This window comes from Rhinoderma darwinii, unplaced genomic scaffold (assembly GCF_050947455.1).
Source record: "Rhinoderma darwinii isolate aRhiDar2 unplaced genomic scaffold, aRhiDar2.hap1 Scaffold_440, whole genome shotgun sequence".
Taxonomy (NCBI): domain Eukaryota; kingdom Metazoa; phylum Chordata; class Amphibia; order Anura; family Rhinodermatidae; genus Rhinoderma; species Rhinoderma darwinii.
In genome coordinates, this window is record NW_027463871.1 from 123,628 (window position 1) to 145,277 (window position 21,650).

The window sequence follows — 21,650 nt, forward strand, 5'->3', positions numbered from 1 at the left end:
GTATGACACTATGAGGGCACTGTATGACACTATGTGGGCACTGTATGACACTATGTGGGCTGTGTATGACACTATGTGGGCACTGTATGACACTATGAGGGCAGTGTATGACACTATGTGGGCACTGTATGACACTATGTGGGAACTGTATGACACTATGTGGGAACTGTATGACACTATGTGGGAACTGTATGACACTATGTGGGAACTGTATGACACTATGTGGGCACTGTATGACACTATGTGGGCACTGTATGACACTATGTGGGAACTGTATGACACTATGTGGGCACTGTATGACACTATGTGGGAACTGTATGACACTATGTGGGAACTGTATGACACTATGTGGGAACTGTATTACACTATGAGGGCACTGTAGGACTATCTGGGCACTGTATCACACTATGAGGGCACTGTATCACACTATGTGGGCACTATATGGGCACTGTGTGACACTATGTGGGCACCGTATGACACTATGGGGGCACCGTATGACACTATGGGGGCACCGCATGACACTATGGGGGCACTGCATGACACTATGGGGGCACTGCATGACACTATCTGGGCACTATGGGGGCACTGTATGACACTATCAGGGCACTATGTGGGCACTGTATGACACTATGTGGGCACTGTATGACACTATGTGGGCTGTGTATGACACTATGTGGGCACTGTATGACACTATGTGGGCACTGTATGACACTATGTGGGCACTGTATGACACTATGTGGGTTGTGTATGACACTATGTGGGCTGTGTATGACACTATGTGGGCACTGTATGACACTATGTGGGCACTGTATGACACTATGTGGGCTGTGTATGACACTATGTGGGCACTGTATGACACTATGTGGGCACTATGTGGGCTGTGTATGACACTATGTGGGCACTGTAAGACACTATGAGGGCAGTGTATGACACTATGTGGGCACCGTATGACACTATCTGGGCACTATGTGGGCTGTGTATGACACTATGTGGGCACTGTATGACACTATGTGGGCACTGTATGACACTATGTGGGCTGTGTATGACACTATGTGGGCTGTGTATGACACTATGTGGGCACTGTATGACACTATGTGGGCACTATGTGGGCTGTGTATGACACTATGTGGGCACTGTAAGACACTATGAGGGCAGTGTATGACACTATGTGGGCACCGTATGACACTATCTGGGCACTATGTGGGCTGTGTATGACACTATGTGGGCACCGTATGACACTATGAGGGCAGTGTATGACACTATGAGGGCACTGTATGACACTATGTGGGCACTGTATGACACTATGTGGGCACTGTATGACACTATGTGGGCACTGTATGACACTATGAGGGCAGTGTATGACACTATCTGGGCACTGTATGACACTATGTGGGCACTGTATGACACTATGTGGGCACTGTATGACACTATGAGGGCAGTGTATGACACTATGTGGGCACTGTATGACACTATCTGGGCACTGTATGACACTATGTGGGCACTGTATGACACTATGTGGGCACTGTATGACACTATGTGGGCACTGTATGACACTATGTGGGCTGTGTATGACACTATGTGGGCAGTGTATGACACTATGAGGGCAGTGTATGACACTGAGGGCAGTGTATGACACTATGTGGGCTGTGTATGACACTATGTGGGCACTGTATGACACTATGAGGGCACTGTATGACACTATGTGGGCACTGTATGACACTATCTGGGCACTGTATGACACTATGTGGGCTGTGTATGACACTATGTGGGCACTGTATGACACTATGTGGGCACTGTATGACACTATGAGGGCACTGTATGACACTATGTGGGCACTGTATGACACTATCTGGGCACTGTATGACACTATGTGGGCTGTGTATGACACTATGTGGGCACTGTATGACACTATGTGGGCACTATGTGGGCTGTGTATGACACTATGTGGGCACTGTATGACACTATGAGGGCAGTGTATGACACTATGTGGGCACTGTATGACACTATCTGGGCACTGTATGACACTATGTGGGCTGTGTATGACACTGTGGGCACTGTATGACACTATGTGGGCACTGTATGACACTATGTGGGCACTGTATGACACTATGAGGGCAGTGTATGACACTATGTGGGCAGTGTATGACACTATGAGGGCAGTGTATGACACTATGAGGGCAGTGTATGACACTATCTGGGCACTGTATGACACTATGTGGGCACTGTATGACACTATGTGGGCTGTGTATGACACCATGTGGGCACTGTATGACACTATCTGGGCACTGTATGACACTATGTGGGCTGTGTATGACACTATGTGGGCAGTGTATGACACTATCTGGGCACTGTATGACACTATGTGGGCTGTGTATGACACTATGTGGGCACTGTATGACACTACGTGGGCACTGTATGACACTACGAGGGCACTGTATGACACTATGTGGGCACTGTATGACACTATCTGGGCACTGTATGACACTATGTGGGCTGTGTATGACACTATGTGGGCAGTGTATGACACTATGTGGGCAGTGTATGACACTATGTGGGCAGTGTATGACACCATGTGGGCACTGTATGACACTATGTGGGCACTGCATGACTATGTGGGCAGTGTATGACACTATGTGAGCAGTATATGACACTATGTGGGCAGTGTATGACTATGTGGGCAGTGTATGACTATGTGGGCAGTGTATGACTATGTGGGCAGTGTATGACTTTGTGGGCAGTGTATGACTATGTGGGCACTGAATGACTCTATGGGGGCACTGAATGACACTATGGGGGCACTGAATGACACTATGGGGGCACTGTATGACAATATATGGGCACTGTGTGACAATATGTGGGCACTGTGTGACACTATGTGGGCACTGTGTGATACTATCCGGGCACTGTATATGACTACATGGGCACTTTATGACACTATGAGGGCACTGTATGACACATTGAGGGCACTGTATGACACTATGTGGGCACTGTATGACACTATGTGGGCATTGTATGATACTATGTGGGCACTGTATGACACTATGTGGGCACTGTATGACACTATGTGGGAACTGTATGACACTATGTGGGAACTGTATGACACTATGTGGGAACTGTATTACACTATGAGGGCACTGTAGGACTATCTGGGCACTGTATCACACTATGAGGGCACTGTATCACACTATGTGGGCACTATATGGGCACTGTGTGACACTATAAGGGCACTGTGTGACACTATGTGGGCACCGTTTGACACTATGGGGGCACCGCATGACACTATGGGGGCACCGCATGACACTATGGGGGCACTGCATGACACTATCTGGGCACTATGGGGGCACTGTATGACACTATCAGGGCACTATGTGGGCACTGTATGACACTATGTGGGCACTGTATGACACTATGTGGGCTGTGTATGACACTATGTGGGCACTGTATGACACTATGTGGGCACTGTATGACACTATGTGGGCAGTGTATGACACTATGTGGGCTGTGTATGACACTATGTGGGCACTGTATGACACTATGTGGGCACTGTATGACACTATGTGGGCTGTGTATGACACTATGTGGGCACTGTATGACACTATGTGGGCACTATGTGGGCTGTGTATGACACTATGTGGGCACTGTATGACACTATGAGGGCACTGTATGACACTATGTGGGCACTGTATGACACTATCTGGGCACTGTATGACACTATGTGGGCACTGTATGACACTATGTGGGCACTGTATGACACTATGTGGGCACTGTATGACACTATGAGGGCAGTGTATGACACTATGTGGGCACTGTATGACACTATCTGGGCACTGTATGACACTATGTGGGCACTGTATGACACTATGTGGGCACTGTATGACACTATGTGGGCAGTGTATGACACTATGAGGGCAGTGTATGACACTATGAGGGCAGTGTATGACACTATGTGGGCTGTGTATGACACTATGTGGGCACTGTATGACACTATGAGGGCACTGTATGACACTATGTGGGCACTGTATGACACTATCTGGGCACTGTATGACACTATGTGGGCTGTGTATGACACTATGTGGGCACTGTATGACACTATGTGGGCACTGTATGACACTATGAGGGCACTGTATGACACTATGTGGGCACTGTATGACACTATCTGGGCACTGTATGACACTATGTGGGCTGTGTATGACACTATGTGGGCACTGTATGACACTATGTGGGCACTATGTGGGCTGTGTATGACACTATGTGGGCACTGTATGACACTATGAGGGCAGTGTATGACACTATGTGGGCACTGTATGACACTATGTGGGCTGTGTATGACACTGTGGGCACTGTATGACACTATGTGGGCACTGTATGACACTATGTGGGCACTGTATGACACTATGTGGGCACTGTATGACACTATGTGGGCACTGTATGACACTATGAGGGCAGTGTATGACACTATGTGGGCAGTGTATGACACTATGAGGGCAGTGTATGACACTATCTGGGCACTGTATGACACTATCTGGGCACTGTATGACACTATGTGGGCAGTGTATGACACTATGTGGGCAGTGTATGACACCATGTGGGCACTGTATGACACTATGTGGGCACTGCATGACTATGTGGGCAGTGTATGACACTATGTGAGCAGTATATGACACTATGTGGGCAGTGTATGACTATGTGGGCAGTGTATGACTTTGTGGGCAGTGTATGACTCTATGTGGGCACTGAATGACTCTATGGGGGCACTGAATGACTCTATGGGGGCACTGTATGACAATATATGGGCACTGTATGACAATATGTGGGCACTGTGTGACACTATGTGGGCACTGTGTGATACTATCCGGGACCTGTATATGACTACATGGGCACTTTATGACACTATGAGGGCACTGTATGACACATTGAGGGCACTGTATGACACTATGTGGGCACTGTATGACACTATGTGGGCATTGTATGATACTATGTGGGCACTGTATGACACTATGTGGGCACTGTATGACACTATGTCGGAACTGTATGACACTATGTGGGAACTGTATGACACTATGTGGGAACTGTATTACACTATGAGGGCACTGTAGGACTATCTGGGCACTGTATCACACTATGAGGGCACTGTATCACACTATGTGGGCACTATATGGGCACTGTGTGACACTATAAGGGCACTGTGTGACACTATGGGGGCACCGTATGACACTATGGGGGCACCGTATGACACTATGGGGGCACCGCATGACACTATGGGGGCACTGCATGACACTATGGGGGCACTGCATGACACTATCTGGGCACTATGGGGGCACTGTATGACACTATCAGGGCACTATGTGGGCACTGTATGACACTATGTGGGCACTGTATGACACTATGTGGGCTGTGTATGACACTATGTGGGCACTGTATGACACTATGTGGGCACTGTATGACACTATGTGGGTTGTGTATGACACTATGTGGGCTGTGTATGACACTATGTGGGCACTGTATGACACTATGTGGGCACTGTATGACACTATGTGGGCTGTGTATGACACTATGTGGGCACTGTATGACACTATGTGGGCACTATGTGGGCTGTGTATGACACTATGTGGGCACTGTAAGACACTATGAGGGCAGTGTATGACACTATGTGGGCACCGTATGACAATATCTGGGCACTATGTGGGCACTGTATGACACTATGTGGGCACTGTATGACACTATGTGGGCTGTGTATGACACTATGTGGGCTGTGTATGACACTATGTGGGCACTGTATGACACTATGTGGGCACTGTATGACACTATGTGGGCACTATGTGGGCTGTGTATGACACTATGTGGGCACTGTAAGACACTATGAGGGCAGTGTATGACACTATGTGGGCACCGTATGACACTATCTGGGCACTATGTGGGCTGTGTATGACACTATGTGGGCACCGTATGACACTATGAGGGCAGTGTATGACACTATGAGGGCACTGTATGACACTATGTGGGCACTGTATGACACTATGTGGGCTGTGTATGACACTATGTGGGCACTGTATGACACTATGAGGGCAGTGTATGACACTATGTGGGCACTGTATGACACTATGTGGGCACTGTATGACACTATGTGGGAACTGTATGACACTATGTGGGAACTGTATGACACTATGTGGGAACTGTATGACACTATGTGGGAACTGTATTACACTATGAGGGCACTGTAGGACTATCTGGGCACTGTATCACACTATGAGGGCACTGTATCACACTATGTGGGCACTATATGGGCACTGTGTGACACTATAAGGGCACTGTGTGACACTATGTGGGCACCGTATGACACCATGGGGGCACCGTATGACACTATGGGGGCACCGCATGACACTGTGGGGGCACTGCATGACACTATGGGGGCACTGCATGACACTATCTGGGCACTATGGGGGCACTGTATGACACTATCAGGGCACTATGTGGGCACTGTATGACACTATGTGGGCACTGTATGACACTATGTGGGCTGTGTATGACACTATGTGGGCACTGTATGACACTATGTGGGCACTGTATGACACTATGTGGGCACTGTATGACACTATGTGGGCTGTGTATGACACTATGTGGGCTGTGTATGACACTATGTGGGCACTGTATGACACTATGTGGGCACTGTATGACACTATGTGGGCACTGTATGACACTATGTGGGCACTGTATGACACTATGTGGGCACTGTATGACACTATGTGGGCACTGTAAGACACTATGAGGGCAGTGTATGACACTATGTGGGCACCGTATGACACTATCTGGGCACTATGTGGGCTGTGTATGACACTATGTGGGCACTGTATGACACTATGTGGGCACTGTATGACACTATGTGGGCTGTGTATGACACTATGTGGGCACTGTATGACACTATGTGGGCACTGTATGACACTATGTGGGCACTATGTGGGCTGTGTATGACACTATGTGGGCACTGTAAGACACTATGAGGGCAGTGTATGACACTATGTGGGCACCGTATGACACTATCTGGGCACTATGTGGGCTGTGTATGACACTATGTGGGCACCGTATGACACTATGAGGGCAGTGTATGACACTATGAGGGCACTGTATGACACTATGTGGGCACTGTATGACACTATGTGGGCACTGTATGACACTATGTGGGCACTGTATGACACTATGTGGGCTGTGTATGACACTATGTGGGCACTGTATGACACTATGAGGGCAGTGTATGACACTATGTGGGCACTGTATGACACTATGTGGGCACTGTATGACACTATGTGGGCACTGTATGACACTATGTGGGCACTGTATGACACTATGTGGGCACTGTATGACACTATGTGGGCTGTGTATGACACTATGTGGGCAGTGTATGACACTATGAGGGCAGTGTATGACACTATGAGGGCTGTGTATGACACTATGTGGGCTGTGTATGACACTATGTGGGCACTGTATGACACTATGAGGGCACTGTATGACACTATGTGGGCACTGTATGACACTATCTGGGCACTGTATGACACTATGTGGGCTGTGTATGACACTATGTGGGCACTGTATGACACTATGTGGGCACTGTATGACACTATGAGGGCACTGTATGACACTATGTGGGCACTGTATGACACTATCTGGGCACTGTATGACACTATCTGGGCTGTGTATGACACTATGTGGGCACTGTATGACACTATGTGGGCACTATGTGGGCTGTGTATGACACTATGTGGGCACTGTATGACACTATGAGGGCAGTGTATGACACTATGTGGGCACTGTATGACACTATGTGGGCACTGTATGACACTATGTGGGCTGTGTATGACACTGTGGGCACTGTATGACACTATGTGGGCACTGTATGACACTATGAGGGCAGTGTATGACACTATGTGGGCAGTGTATGACACTATGAGGGCAGTGTATGACACTATGAGGGCAGTGTATGACACTATGAGGGCAGTGTATGACACTATGTGGGCACTGTATGACACTATGTGGGCTGTGTATGACACCATGTGGGCACTGTATGACACTATGTGGGCTGTGTATGACACTATGTGGGCAGTGTATGACACTATCTGGGCACTGTATGACACTATGTGGGCTGTGTATGACACTATGTGGGCACTGTATGACACTATGTGGGCACTGTATGACACTACGAGGGCACTGTATGACACTATGTGGGCACTGTATGACACTATCTGGGCACTGTATGACACTATGTGGGCTGTGTATGACACTATGTGGGCAGTGTATGACACTATGTGGGCAGTGTATGACACTATGTGGGCAGTGTATGACACCATGTGGGCACTGTATGACACTATGTGGGCACTGCATGACTATGTGGGCAGTGTATGACACTATGTGAGCAGTATATGACACTATGTGGGCAGTGTATGACTATGTGGGCAGTGTATGACTATGTGGGCAGTGTATGACTATGTGGGCAGTGTATGACTTTGTGGGCAGTGTATGACTATGTGGGCACTGAATGACTCTATGGGGGCACTGAATGACACTATGGGGGCACTGAATGACACTATGGGGGCACTGTATGACAATATATGGGCACTGTATGACAATATGTGGGCACTGTGTGACACTATGTGGGCACTGTGTGATACTATCCGGGCACTGTATATGACTACATGGGCACTTTATGACACTATGAGGGCACTGTATGACACATTGAGGGCACTGTATGACACTATGTGGGCACTGTATGACACTATGTGGGCATTGTATGATACTATGTGGGCACTGTATGACACTATGTGGGCACTGTATGACACTATGTGGGAACTGTATGACACTATGTGGGAACTGTATGACACTATGTGGGAACTGTATTACACTATGAGGGCACTGTAGGACTATCTGGGCACTGTATCACACTATGAGGGCACTGTATCACACTATGTGGGCACTATATGGGCACTGTGTGACACTATAAGGGCACTGTGTGACACTATGTGGGCACCGTATGACACTATGGGGGCACCGCATGACACTATGGGGGCACCGCATGACACTATGGGGGCACTGCATGACACTATCTGGGCACTATGGGGGCACTGTATGACACTATCAGGGCACTATGTGGGCACTGTATGACACTATGTGGGCACTGTATGACACTATGTGGGCTGTGTATGACACTATGTGGGCACTGTATGACACTATGTGGGCACTGTATGACACTATGTGGGCACTGTATGACACTATGTGGGCTGTGTATGACACTATGTGGGCTGTGTATGACACTATGTGGGCACTGTATGACACTATGTGGGCACTGTATGACACTATGTGGGCTGTGTATGACACTATGTGGGCACTGTATGACACTATGTGGGCACTATGTGGGCTGTGTATGACACTATGTGGGCACTGTAAGACACTATGAGGGCTGTGTATGACACTATGTGGGCACTGTATGACACTATGAGGGCACTGTATGACACTATGTGGGCACTGTATGACACTATGTGGGCACTGTATGACACTATGTGGGCACTGTATGACACTATGTGGGCACTGTATGACACTATGTGGGCACTGTATGACACTATGAGGGCAGTGTATGACACTATGAGGGCAGTGTATGACACTATGTGGGCACTGTATGACACTATGTGGGCACTGTATGACACTATCTGGGCACTGTATGACACTATGTGGGCACTGTATGACACTATGTGGGCACTGTATGACACTATGTGGGCTGTGTATGACACTATGTGGGCAGTGTATGACACTATGAGGGCAGTGTATGACACTATGAGGGCAGTGTATGACACTATGAGGGCAGTGTATGACACTATGAGGGCAGTGTATGACACTATGTGGGCACTGTATGACACTATGAGGGCACTGTATGACACTATGTGGGCACTGTATGACACTATGTGGGCTGTGTATGACACTATGTGGGCTGTGTATGACACTATGTGGGCACTGTATGACACTATGTGGGCACTGTATGACACTATGAGGGCACTGTATGACACTATGTGGGCACTGTATGACACTATCTGGGCACTGTATGACACTATGTGGGCTGTGTATGACACTATGTGGGCACTATGTGGGCTGTGTATGACACTATGTGGGCACTGTATGACACTATGAGGGCAGTGTATGACACTATGTGGGCACTGTATGACACTATCTGGGCACTGTATGACACTATGTGGGCTGTGTATGACACTGTGGGCACTGTATGACACTATGTGGGCACTGTATGACACTATGTGGGCACTGTATGACACTATGTGGGCACTGTATGACACTATGAGGGCAGTGTATGACACTATGTGGGCAGTGTATGACACTATGAGGGCAGTGTATGACACTATGAGGGCAGTGTATGACACTATCTGGGCACTGTATGACACTATGTGGGCACTGTATGACACTATGTGGGCTGTGTATGACACCATGTGGGCACTGTATGACACTATCTGGGCACTGTATGACACTATGTGGGCTGTGTATGACACTATGTGGGCAGTGTATGACACTATCTGGGCACTGTATGACACTATGTGGGCTGTGTATGACACTATGTGGGCACTGTATGACACTATGTGGGCACTGTATGACACTACGAGGGCACTGTATGACACTATGTGGGCACTGTATGACACTATCTGGGCACTGTATGACACTATGTGGGCTGTGTATGACACTATGTGGGCAGTGTATGACACCATGTGGGCACTGTATGACACTATGTGGGCACTGCATGACTATGTGGGCAGTGTATGACACTATGTGAGCAGTATATGACACTATGTGGGCAGTGTATGACTATGTGGGCAGTGTATGACTATGTGGGCAGTGTATGACTATGTGGGCAGTGTATGACTATGTGGGCAGTGTATGACTTTGTGGGCAGTGTATGACTATGTGGGCACTGAATGACTCTATGGGGGCACTGAATGACACTATGGGGGCACTGAATGACACTATGGGGGCACTGTATGACAATATATGGGCACTGTATGACAATATGTGGGCACTGTGTGACACTATGTGGGCACTGTGTGATACTATCCGGGCACTGTATATGACTACATGGGCACTTTATGACACTATGAGGGCACTGTATGACACATTGAGGGCACTGTATGACACTATGTGGGCACTGTATGACACTATGTGGGCATTGTATGATACTATGTGGGCACTGTATGACACTATGTGGGCACTGTATGACACTATGTGGGAACTGTATGACACTATGTGGGAACTGTATGACACTATGTGGGAACTGTATTACACTATGAGGGCACTGTAGGACTATCTGGGCACTGTATCACACTATGAGGGCACTGTATCACACTATGTGGGCACTATATGGGCACTGTGTGACACTATAAGGGCACTGTGTGACACTATGTGGGCACCGTATGACACTATGGGGGCACCGCATGACACTATGGGGGCACCGCATGACACTATGGGGGCACTGCATGACACTATCTGGGCACTATGGGGGCACTGTATGACACTATCAGGGCACTATGTGGGCACTGTATGACACTATGTGGGCTGTGTATGACACTATGTGGGCACTGTATGACACTATGTGGGCACTGTATGACACTATGTGGGCACTGTATGACACTATGTGGGCACTGTATGACACTATGTGGGCTGTGTATGACACTATGTGGGCACTGTATGACACTATGTGGGCACTGTATGACACTATGTGGGCACTGTATGACACTATGTGGGCTGTGTATGACACTATGTGGGCACTGTATGACACTATGTGGGCACTATGTGGGCTGTGTATGACACTATGTGGGCACTGTAAGACACTATGAGGGCTGTGTATGACACTATGTGGGCACTGTATGACACTATGAGGGCAGTGTATGACACTATGTGGGCACTGTATGACACTATCTGGGCACTGTATGACACTATGTGGGCACTGTATGACACTATGTGGGCACTGTATGACACTATGTGGGCACTGTATGACACTATGAGGGCAGTGTATGACACTATGTGGGCACTGTATGACACTATCTGGGCACTGTATGACACTATCTGGGCACTGTATGACACTATGTGGGCACTGTATGACACTATGTGGGCACTGTATGACACTATGTGGGCACTGTATGACACTATGTGGGCTGTGTATGACACTATGTGGGCAGTGTATGACACTATGAGGGCAGTGTATGACACTATGAGGGCAGTGTATGACACTATGTGGGCACTGTATGACACTATGAGGGCACTGTATGACACTATCTGGGCACTGTATGACACTATGTGGGCTGTGTATGACACTATGTGGGCACTGTATGACACTATGTGGGCACTGTATGACACTATGAGGGCACTGTATGACACTATGTGGGCACTGTATGACACTATCTGGGCACTGTATGACACTATGTGGGCTGTGTATGACACTATGTGGGCACTGTATGACACTGTGGGCACTATGTGGGCTGTGTATGACACTATGTGGGCACTGTATGACACTATGAGGGCAGTGTATGACACTATGTGGGCTGTGTATGACACTGTGGGCACTGTATGACACTATGTGGGCACTGTATGACACTATGTGGGCACTGTATGACACTATGTGGGCACTGTATGACACTATGTGGGCACTGTATGACACTATGTGGGCACTGTATGACACTATGTGGGCACTGTATGACACTATGAGGGCAGTGTATGACACTATGAGGGCAGTGTATGACACTATGAGGGCAGTGTATGACACTATCTGGGCACTGTATGACACTATGTGGGCACTGTATGACACTATGTGGGCTGTGTATGACACCATGTGGGCACTGTATGACACTATCTGGGCACTGTATGACACTATGTGTGCTGTGTATGACACTATGTGGGCAGTGTATGACACTATCTGGGCACTGTATGACACTATGTGGGCTGTGTATGACACTATGTGGGCACTGTATGACACTACGAGGGCACTGTATGACACTATGTGGGCACTGTATGACACTATCTGGGCACTGTATGACACTATGTGGGCTGTGTATGACACTATGTGGGCAGTGTATGACACTATGTGGGCAGTGTATGACACCATGTGGGCACTGTATGACACTATGTGGGCACTGCATGACTATGTGGGCAGTGTATGACACTATGTGAGCAGTATATGACACTATGTGGGCAGTGTATGACTATGTGGGCAGTGTATGACTATGTGGGCAGTGTATGACTATGTGGGCAGTGTATGACTATGTGGGCAGTGTATGACTTTGTGGGCAGTGTATGACTATGTGGGCACTGAATGACTCTATGGGGGCACTGAATGACACTATGGGGGCACTGAATGACAATATATGGGCACTGTATGACAATATGTGGGCACTGTGTGACACTATGTGGGCACTGTGTGATACTATCCGGGCACTGTATATGACTACATGGGCACTTTATGACACTATGAGGGCACTGTATGACACATTGAGGGCACTGTATGACACATTGAGGGCACTGTATGACACTATGTGGGCACTGTATGATACTATGTGGGCACTGTATGACACTATGTGGGCACTGTATGACACTATGTGGGAACTGTATGACACTATGTGGGAACTGTATGACACTATGTGGGAACTGTATTACACTATGAGGGCACTGTAGGACTATCTGGGCACTGTATCACACTATGAGGGCACTGTATCACACTATGTGGGCACTATATGGGCACTGTGTGACACTATAAGGGCACTGTGTGACACTATGTGGGCACCGTATGACACTATGGGGGCACCGCATGACACTATGGGGGCACCGCATGACACTATGGGGGCACCGCATGACACTATCTGGGCACTATGGGGGCACTGTATGACACTATCAGGGCACTATGTGGGCACTGTATGACACTATGTGGGCACTGTATGACACTATGTGGGCACTGTATGACACTATGTGGGCACTGTATGACACTATGTGGGCACTGTATGACACTATGTGGGCACTGTATGACACTATGTGGGTTGTGTATGACACTATGTGGGCTGTGTATGACACTATGTGGGCACTGTATGACACTATGTGGGCACTGTATGACACTATGTGGGCTGTGTATGACACTATGTGGGCACTGTATGACACTATGTGGGCACTATGTGGGCTGTGTATGACACTATGTGGGCACTGTAAGACACTATGAGGGCAGTGTATGACACTATGTGGGCACCGTATGACAATATCTGGGCACTATGTGGGCACTGTATGACACTATGTGGGCACTGTATGACACTATGTGGGCTGTGTATGACACTATGTGGGCACTGTATGACACTATGTGGGCACTGTATGACACTATGTGGGCACTTTATGACACTATGTGGGCTGTGTATGACACTATGTGGGCACTGTATGACACTATGTGGGCACTGTATGACACTATGTGGGCTGTGTATGACACTATGTGGGCACTGTATGACACTATGTGGGCACTATGTGGGCTGTGTATGACACTATGTGGGCACTGTAAGACACTATGAGGGCAGTGTATGACACTATGTGGGCACTGTATGACACTATGTGGGCACTGTATGACACTATGTGGGCTGTGTATGACACTATGTGGGCACTGTATGACACTATGTGGGCACTATGTGGGCTGTGTATGACACTATGTGGGCACTGTAAGACACTATGAGGGCACCGTATGACACTATCTGGGCACTATGTGGGCTGTGTATGACACTATGTGGGCACCGTATGACACTATGAGGGCAGTGTATGACACTATGAGGGCAGTGTATGACACTATGTGGGCACTGTATGACACTATGTGGGCACTGTATGACACTATGTGGGCTGTGTATGACACTATGTGGGCACTGTATGACACTATGAGGGCAGTGTATGACACTATGTGGGCACTGTATGACACTATCTGGGCACTGTATGACACTATGTGGGCACTGTATGACACTATGTGGGCACTGTATGACACTATGAGGGCAGTGTATGACACTATGTGGGCACTGTATGACACTATGAGGGCAGTGTATGACACTATGAGGGCAGTGTATGACACTATCTGGGCACTGTATGACACTATGTGGGCACTGTATGACACTATGTGGGCTGTGTATGACACTATGTGGGCTGTGTATGACACTATGTGGGCAGTGTATGACACTATGTGGGCAGTGTATGACACTATGTGGGCTGTGTATGACACTATGTGGGCACTGTATGACACTATGAGGGCACTGTATGACACTATGAGGGCACTGTATGACACTATCTGGGCACTGTATGACACTATGTGGGCTGTGTATGACACTATGTGGGCACTGTATGACACTATGAGGGCACTGTATGACACTATGTGGGCAGTGTATGACACTATGTGGGCACTGTATGACACTATGTGGGCACTGTATGACACTATGAGGGCAGTGTATGACACTATGAGGGCAGTACATGACACTATGAGGGCAGTGTATGACACTATGAGGGCAGTGTATGACAGTATCTGGGCACTGTATGACACGATGGGGGCAAGGTTTGGCACCTCAGGCAGTGTGACAAAAATTTAAATAAACCCGTGCAGTGACACATTGCTGTCCCTTTTTGGCTCGTGTGGGGACACCTGTAGAAGGGACACAGAACATTGAGAATTTGTCACTTTTTCTGAAATGTCTATATTGGTAATGTGCCACATACATTGAATACCATGTCCACTTTACTGCAATAACCCAGTGCGGCCACTTCCGTCTGTTTCCTCTCATTCTAAGTTAGAGATTTTGGTTATTTTATTGCGTTTTGTGACGTCGTTGATGTTAATGGTCTTGTGTTTCTTCCACAGTGTACGGCGCTCCATGTCCCCGGAACGTCTCTCATTTATGAAAAGGGATATGTCAGATGCCCGTAGGGGGGCACTGGTGTCCACCGGAGGGAGGAGAGATGGGTGAGTGCGCCAGGGCCTCCACTAATACTCTATACATCACTAAAGGGCGGAGCTGACAGCTATTTACTGACATGTGACCTGCGGGCGCCACCACCACATGTATGCGTCTGTCAGATGTCCCTGCACTTACATTCAATACAACTGTATGAGGTAATCACACAGGGCTGCATTTAATTATCAACCATTACAGTGATGCTGCACCGTCACCATATTGTAGTCACACCACTACTCTCATCATATTGTAGACACACCACCACTACTGTCATCATATTGTAGTCACACCACCACTACTCTCATCATATTGTAGTCACACCACTACTCTCATCATATTGTAGACACACCACCACTACTGTCATCATATTGTAGTCACACCACCACCGTCATCATATTGTAGACACACCACCACTACTCTCATCATATTGTAGTCACACCACCACCACTGTCATCATATTGTTGTCACACCACCACCACTGTCATCATATTGTAGTCACACCACCACTACTCTCATCATATTGTAGTCACACCACCACTACTCTCATCATATTGTAGACACACCACCACTACTGTCATCATATTGTAGTCACACCACCACTACTCTCATCATATTGTAGACACACCACCACTACTCTCATCATATTGTAGACACACCACCACTACTCTCATCATATTGTAGACACACCACCACTACTCTCATCATATTGTAGTCACACCACCACTACTGTCATCATATTGTAGTCACACCACCACTACTGTCATCATATTGTAGCCACACCACCACTACTCTCATCATATTGTAGTCACACCACCACTACTCTCATCATATTGTAGTCACACCACCACTACTCTCATCATATTGTAGTCACACCACCACTACTCTCATCATATTGTAGTCACACCACCACTACTCTCATCATATTGTAGTCACACCACCACTACTCTCATCATATTGTAGTCACACCACCACTACTCACATCATATTGTAGTCACACCACCACTACTGTCATCATATTGTAGTCACACCACTACTACTGTCATCATATTGTAGTCACACCACTACTACTGTCATCATATTGTAGTCACACCACTACTGTCATCATATTGTAGCCACACCACCACTACTGTCATCATATTGTAGTCACCCCACCACTACTGTCATCATATTGTAGTCACCCCACCACTACTGTCATCATATTGTAGTCACACCACCACTACTGTCATCATATTGTAGTCACACCACCACTACTGTCATCATATTGTAGTCACACCACCACTACTGTCATCATATTGTAGTCACACCACCACTACTATCATCATATTGTAGTCACACCACTACTACTCTCATCATATTGTAGTCACACCACCACTACTCTCATCATATTGTAGTCACACCACCACCACTGTCATCATATTGTAGTCACACCACCACTACTGTCATCATATTGTAGTCACACCACCACCACTGTCATCATATTGTAGTCACACCACCACCACTGTCATCATATTGTAGTCACACCACCACTACTGTCATCATATTGTAGTCACACCACCACCGTCATCATATTGTAGTCACACCACCACTACTGTCATCATATTGTTGTCACACCACCACCACTGTCATCATATTGTAGTCACACCACCACTACTCTCATCATATTGTAGTCACACCACCACTACTCTCATCATATTGTAGACACACCACCACTACTGTCATCATATTGTAGACACACCACCACTACTCTCATCATATTGTAGACACACCACGACTACTCTCATCATATTGTAGACACACCACCACTACTGTCATCATATTGTAGTCACACCACCACTACTCTCATCATATTGTAGTCACACCACCACTACTCTCATCATATTGTAGACACACCACCACTACTCTCATCATATTGTAGACACACCACCACTACTCTCATCATATTGTAGACACACCACCACTACTCTCATCATATTGTAGTCACAGCACCACTACTCTCATCATATTGTAGTCACACCACCACTACTGTTATCATATTGTAGCCACACCACCACTACTGTCATCATATTGTAGTCACACCACCACTACGGTCATCATATTGTAGTCACACCACCACTACTGTCATCATATTGTAGTCACACCACTACTGTCATCATATTGTAGCCACACCACCACTACTGTCATCATATTGTAGTCACACCACTACTGTCATCATATTGTAGTCACCCCACCACTACTGTCATCATATTGTAGTCACCCCACCACTACTGTCATCATATTGTAGTCACACCACCACTACGGTCATCATATTGTAGTCACACCACCACTACTGTCATCATATTGTAGTCACACCACTACTGTCATCATATTGTAGCCACACCACCACTACTGTCATCATATTGTAGTCACACCACTACTGTCATCATATTGTAGTCACCCCACCACTACTGTCATCATATTGTAGTCACCCCACCACTACTGTCATCATATTGTAGTCACACCACCACTACTGTCATCATATTGTAGTCACACCACCACTACTATCATCATATTGTAGTCACACCACCACTGTCATCATATTGTAGTCACATCACCACTACTATCATCATATTGTAGTCACACCACTACTACTCTCATCATATTGTAGTCACACCACCACTACTCTCATCATATTGTAGTCACACCACCACCACTGTCATCATATTGTAGTCACACCACCACTACTGTCATCATATTGTAGTCACACCACCACCACTGTCATCATATTGTAGTCACACCACCACTACTGTCATCATATTGTAGTCACACCACCACCGTCATCATATTGTAGTCACACCACCACTACTGTCATCATATTGTAGTCACACCACCACCACTGTCATCATATTGTTGTCACACCACCACCACTGTCATCATATTGTAGTCACACCACCACTACTCTCATCATATTGTAGTCACACCATCACTACTCTCATCATGTTGTAGTCACACCACCACTACTCTCATCATATTGTAGTCTCACCACTACTCTCATCATATTGTAGTCACACCACCACTACTGTCATCATATTGTAGTCACACCACCACTACTATCATCATATTGTAGACACACCACTACTACGCTCATCATATTGTAGTCACACCACTACTACTGTCATCATATTGTAGTCACACCACCACTACTGTCATCATATTGTAGTCACACCACTACTACTGTCATCATATTGTAGTCACACCACTACTACTGTCATCATATTGTAGTCACACCACCACTACTGTCATCATATTGTAGTCACATCACCACTACTGTCATCATATTGTAGTCACACTACCACTACTGTCATCATATTGTAGTCACACCACCACTACTGTCATCATATTGTAGCCACACCACTACTACTGTCATCATATTGTAGTCACACCACTACTGTCATCATATTGTAGCCACACCACCACTACTGTCATCATATTGTAGCCACACCACCACTACTGTCATCATATTGTAGCCACACCACCACTACTGTCATCATATTGTAGTCACCCCACCACTACTGTCATCATATTGTAGCCACACCACCACTACTGTCATCATATTGTAGTCACCCCACCACTACTGTCATCATATTGTAGTCACACCACCACTGCTGTGATCATATTGTAGTCACACCACCACTACTCTCATCATATTGTAGTCACACCACCACTACTCTCATCATATTGTAGTCACACCACCACTACTCTCATCATATTGTAGTCACACCACCACTACTCTCATCATATTGTAGTCACACCACCACTACTGTCATCATATTGTAGTCACACCACCACTACTCTCATCATATTGTAGTCACACCACCACTACTGTCATCATATTGTAGTCACACCACCACTGCTGTCATCATATTGTAGTCACACCACCACTACTGTCATCATATTGTAGTCACACCACCACTACTATCATCATATTGTAGTCACACCATCACTACTGTCATCATATTGTAGTCACACCACTACTACTGTCATCATATTGTAGCCACACCACCACTACTGTCATCATATTGTAGTCACACCATCACTACTGTCATCATATTGTAGTCACACCACCACTGTCATCATATTGTAGTCACATCACCACTACTCTCATCATATTGTAGTCACACCACCACTACTCTCATCATATTGTAGTCACACCACCACTACTCTCATCATATTGTAGTCACACCACCACTACTGTCATCATATTATAGTCACACCACCACTACTCTCATCATATTGTAGTCACACCACCACTGCTGTGATCATATTGTAGTCACACCATCACTACTGTCATCATATTGTAGTCACACCACTACTACTGTCATCATATTGTAGTCACACCACCACTACTCTCATCATATTGTAGTCACACCACTACTACTGTCATCATATTGTAGTCACACCACCACTACTCTCATCATATTGTAGACACACCACCACTACTGTCATCATATTGTAGTCACACCACCACTACTGTCATCATATTGTAGACACACCACCACTACTCTCATCATATTGTAGTCACATCACCACTACTCTCATCATATTGTAGTCACACCACCACTACTGTCATCATATTGTAGACACACCACCACTACTCTCATCATATTGTAGTCACACCACCACTACTCTCATCATATTGTAGTCACACCACCACTGCTGTGATCATAGATCTTACAAGTGAACATTTTGCGTATCCGCCAACGAGGTGCAGAAAACGCCAGGCCGTGCCTGAAATATGTGATAAATCCGACAATGAAATTGTTGTGTCAGAACTTGTATCTGCGAAACCTTCATAACTTGGTTACACTAACGCTCTTCTTTCTAATAGTGAGACGTTAGAGGAACTAACATTTAAGGTTCATATCTTTGTTGGGGATATTATGAGGCGGAGTGTTATCCCCTGCAGATTATGTTGCGTTACATTGTCAGCTCTGCTGTTCTCATCTGTAAAATTAGGAAACACTCACCGTATTTACTGACCGGATATTCTGAATCTTATTGTGTACACAGCTCCAGCCTCCTGTGTATACAGCTCTGCACCACATCTGTGTACACCGCCCTCCCCCACCTTATCTACACACCACACTTCACTGTTCACTACTGACTCTGCATCTACTGAAAATGTTCACTTGTAAGTTCTATGATGACAGTAGTGGTGGTGTGACTACAATATGATGAGAGTAGTAGTGGTGTGGCTACAATATGATGACTGTAGTGGTGTGACTACAATATGATGAGAGTAGTGGTGGTGTGACTACAATATGATGAGAGTAGTGGTGATGTGACTACAATATGATGAGAGTAGTGGTGGTGTGACTACAATATGATGAGAGTAGTGGTGGGGTGACTACAATATGATGACTGTAGTAGTGGTGTGACTACAATATGATGACAGTAGTAGTGGTGTGACTACAATATGATGACAGTAGTGGTGGTGTGACTACAATATGATGACAGTAGTGGTGGTGTGACTACAATATGATGAGAGTAGTGGTGGTGTGAATACAATATGATGACAGTAGTGGTGTGACTACAATATGATGACAGTAGTGGTTATGTGACTACAATATGATGAGAGTAGTGGTGGTGTGAATACAATATGATGACAGTAGTGGTGTGACTACA

At 46.6% G+C, this 21,650-nt stretch overlaps 1 protein-coding gene across 3 annotated transcripts in view; it reads left to right on the forward strand.

Annotated features, from left to right (window-relative positions):
- The window catches only part of LOC142714081 (echinoderm microtubule-associated protein-like 2), an 86,520-nt gene that overhangs the window by 27,201 nt on the left and 37,669 nt on the right, over positions 1-21,650 (forward strand). For all 3 annotated transcript variants that reach the window (XM_075848638.1, XM_075848639.1, XM_075848641.1), the window contains one exon: positions 15,896-15,997. In XM_075848638.1, coding sequence (XP_075704753.1) covers positions 15,896-15,997 — 102 coding nt within the window. The remainder of the gene's footprint in view (positions 1-15,895; positions 15,998-21,650) is intronic.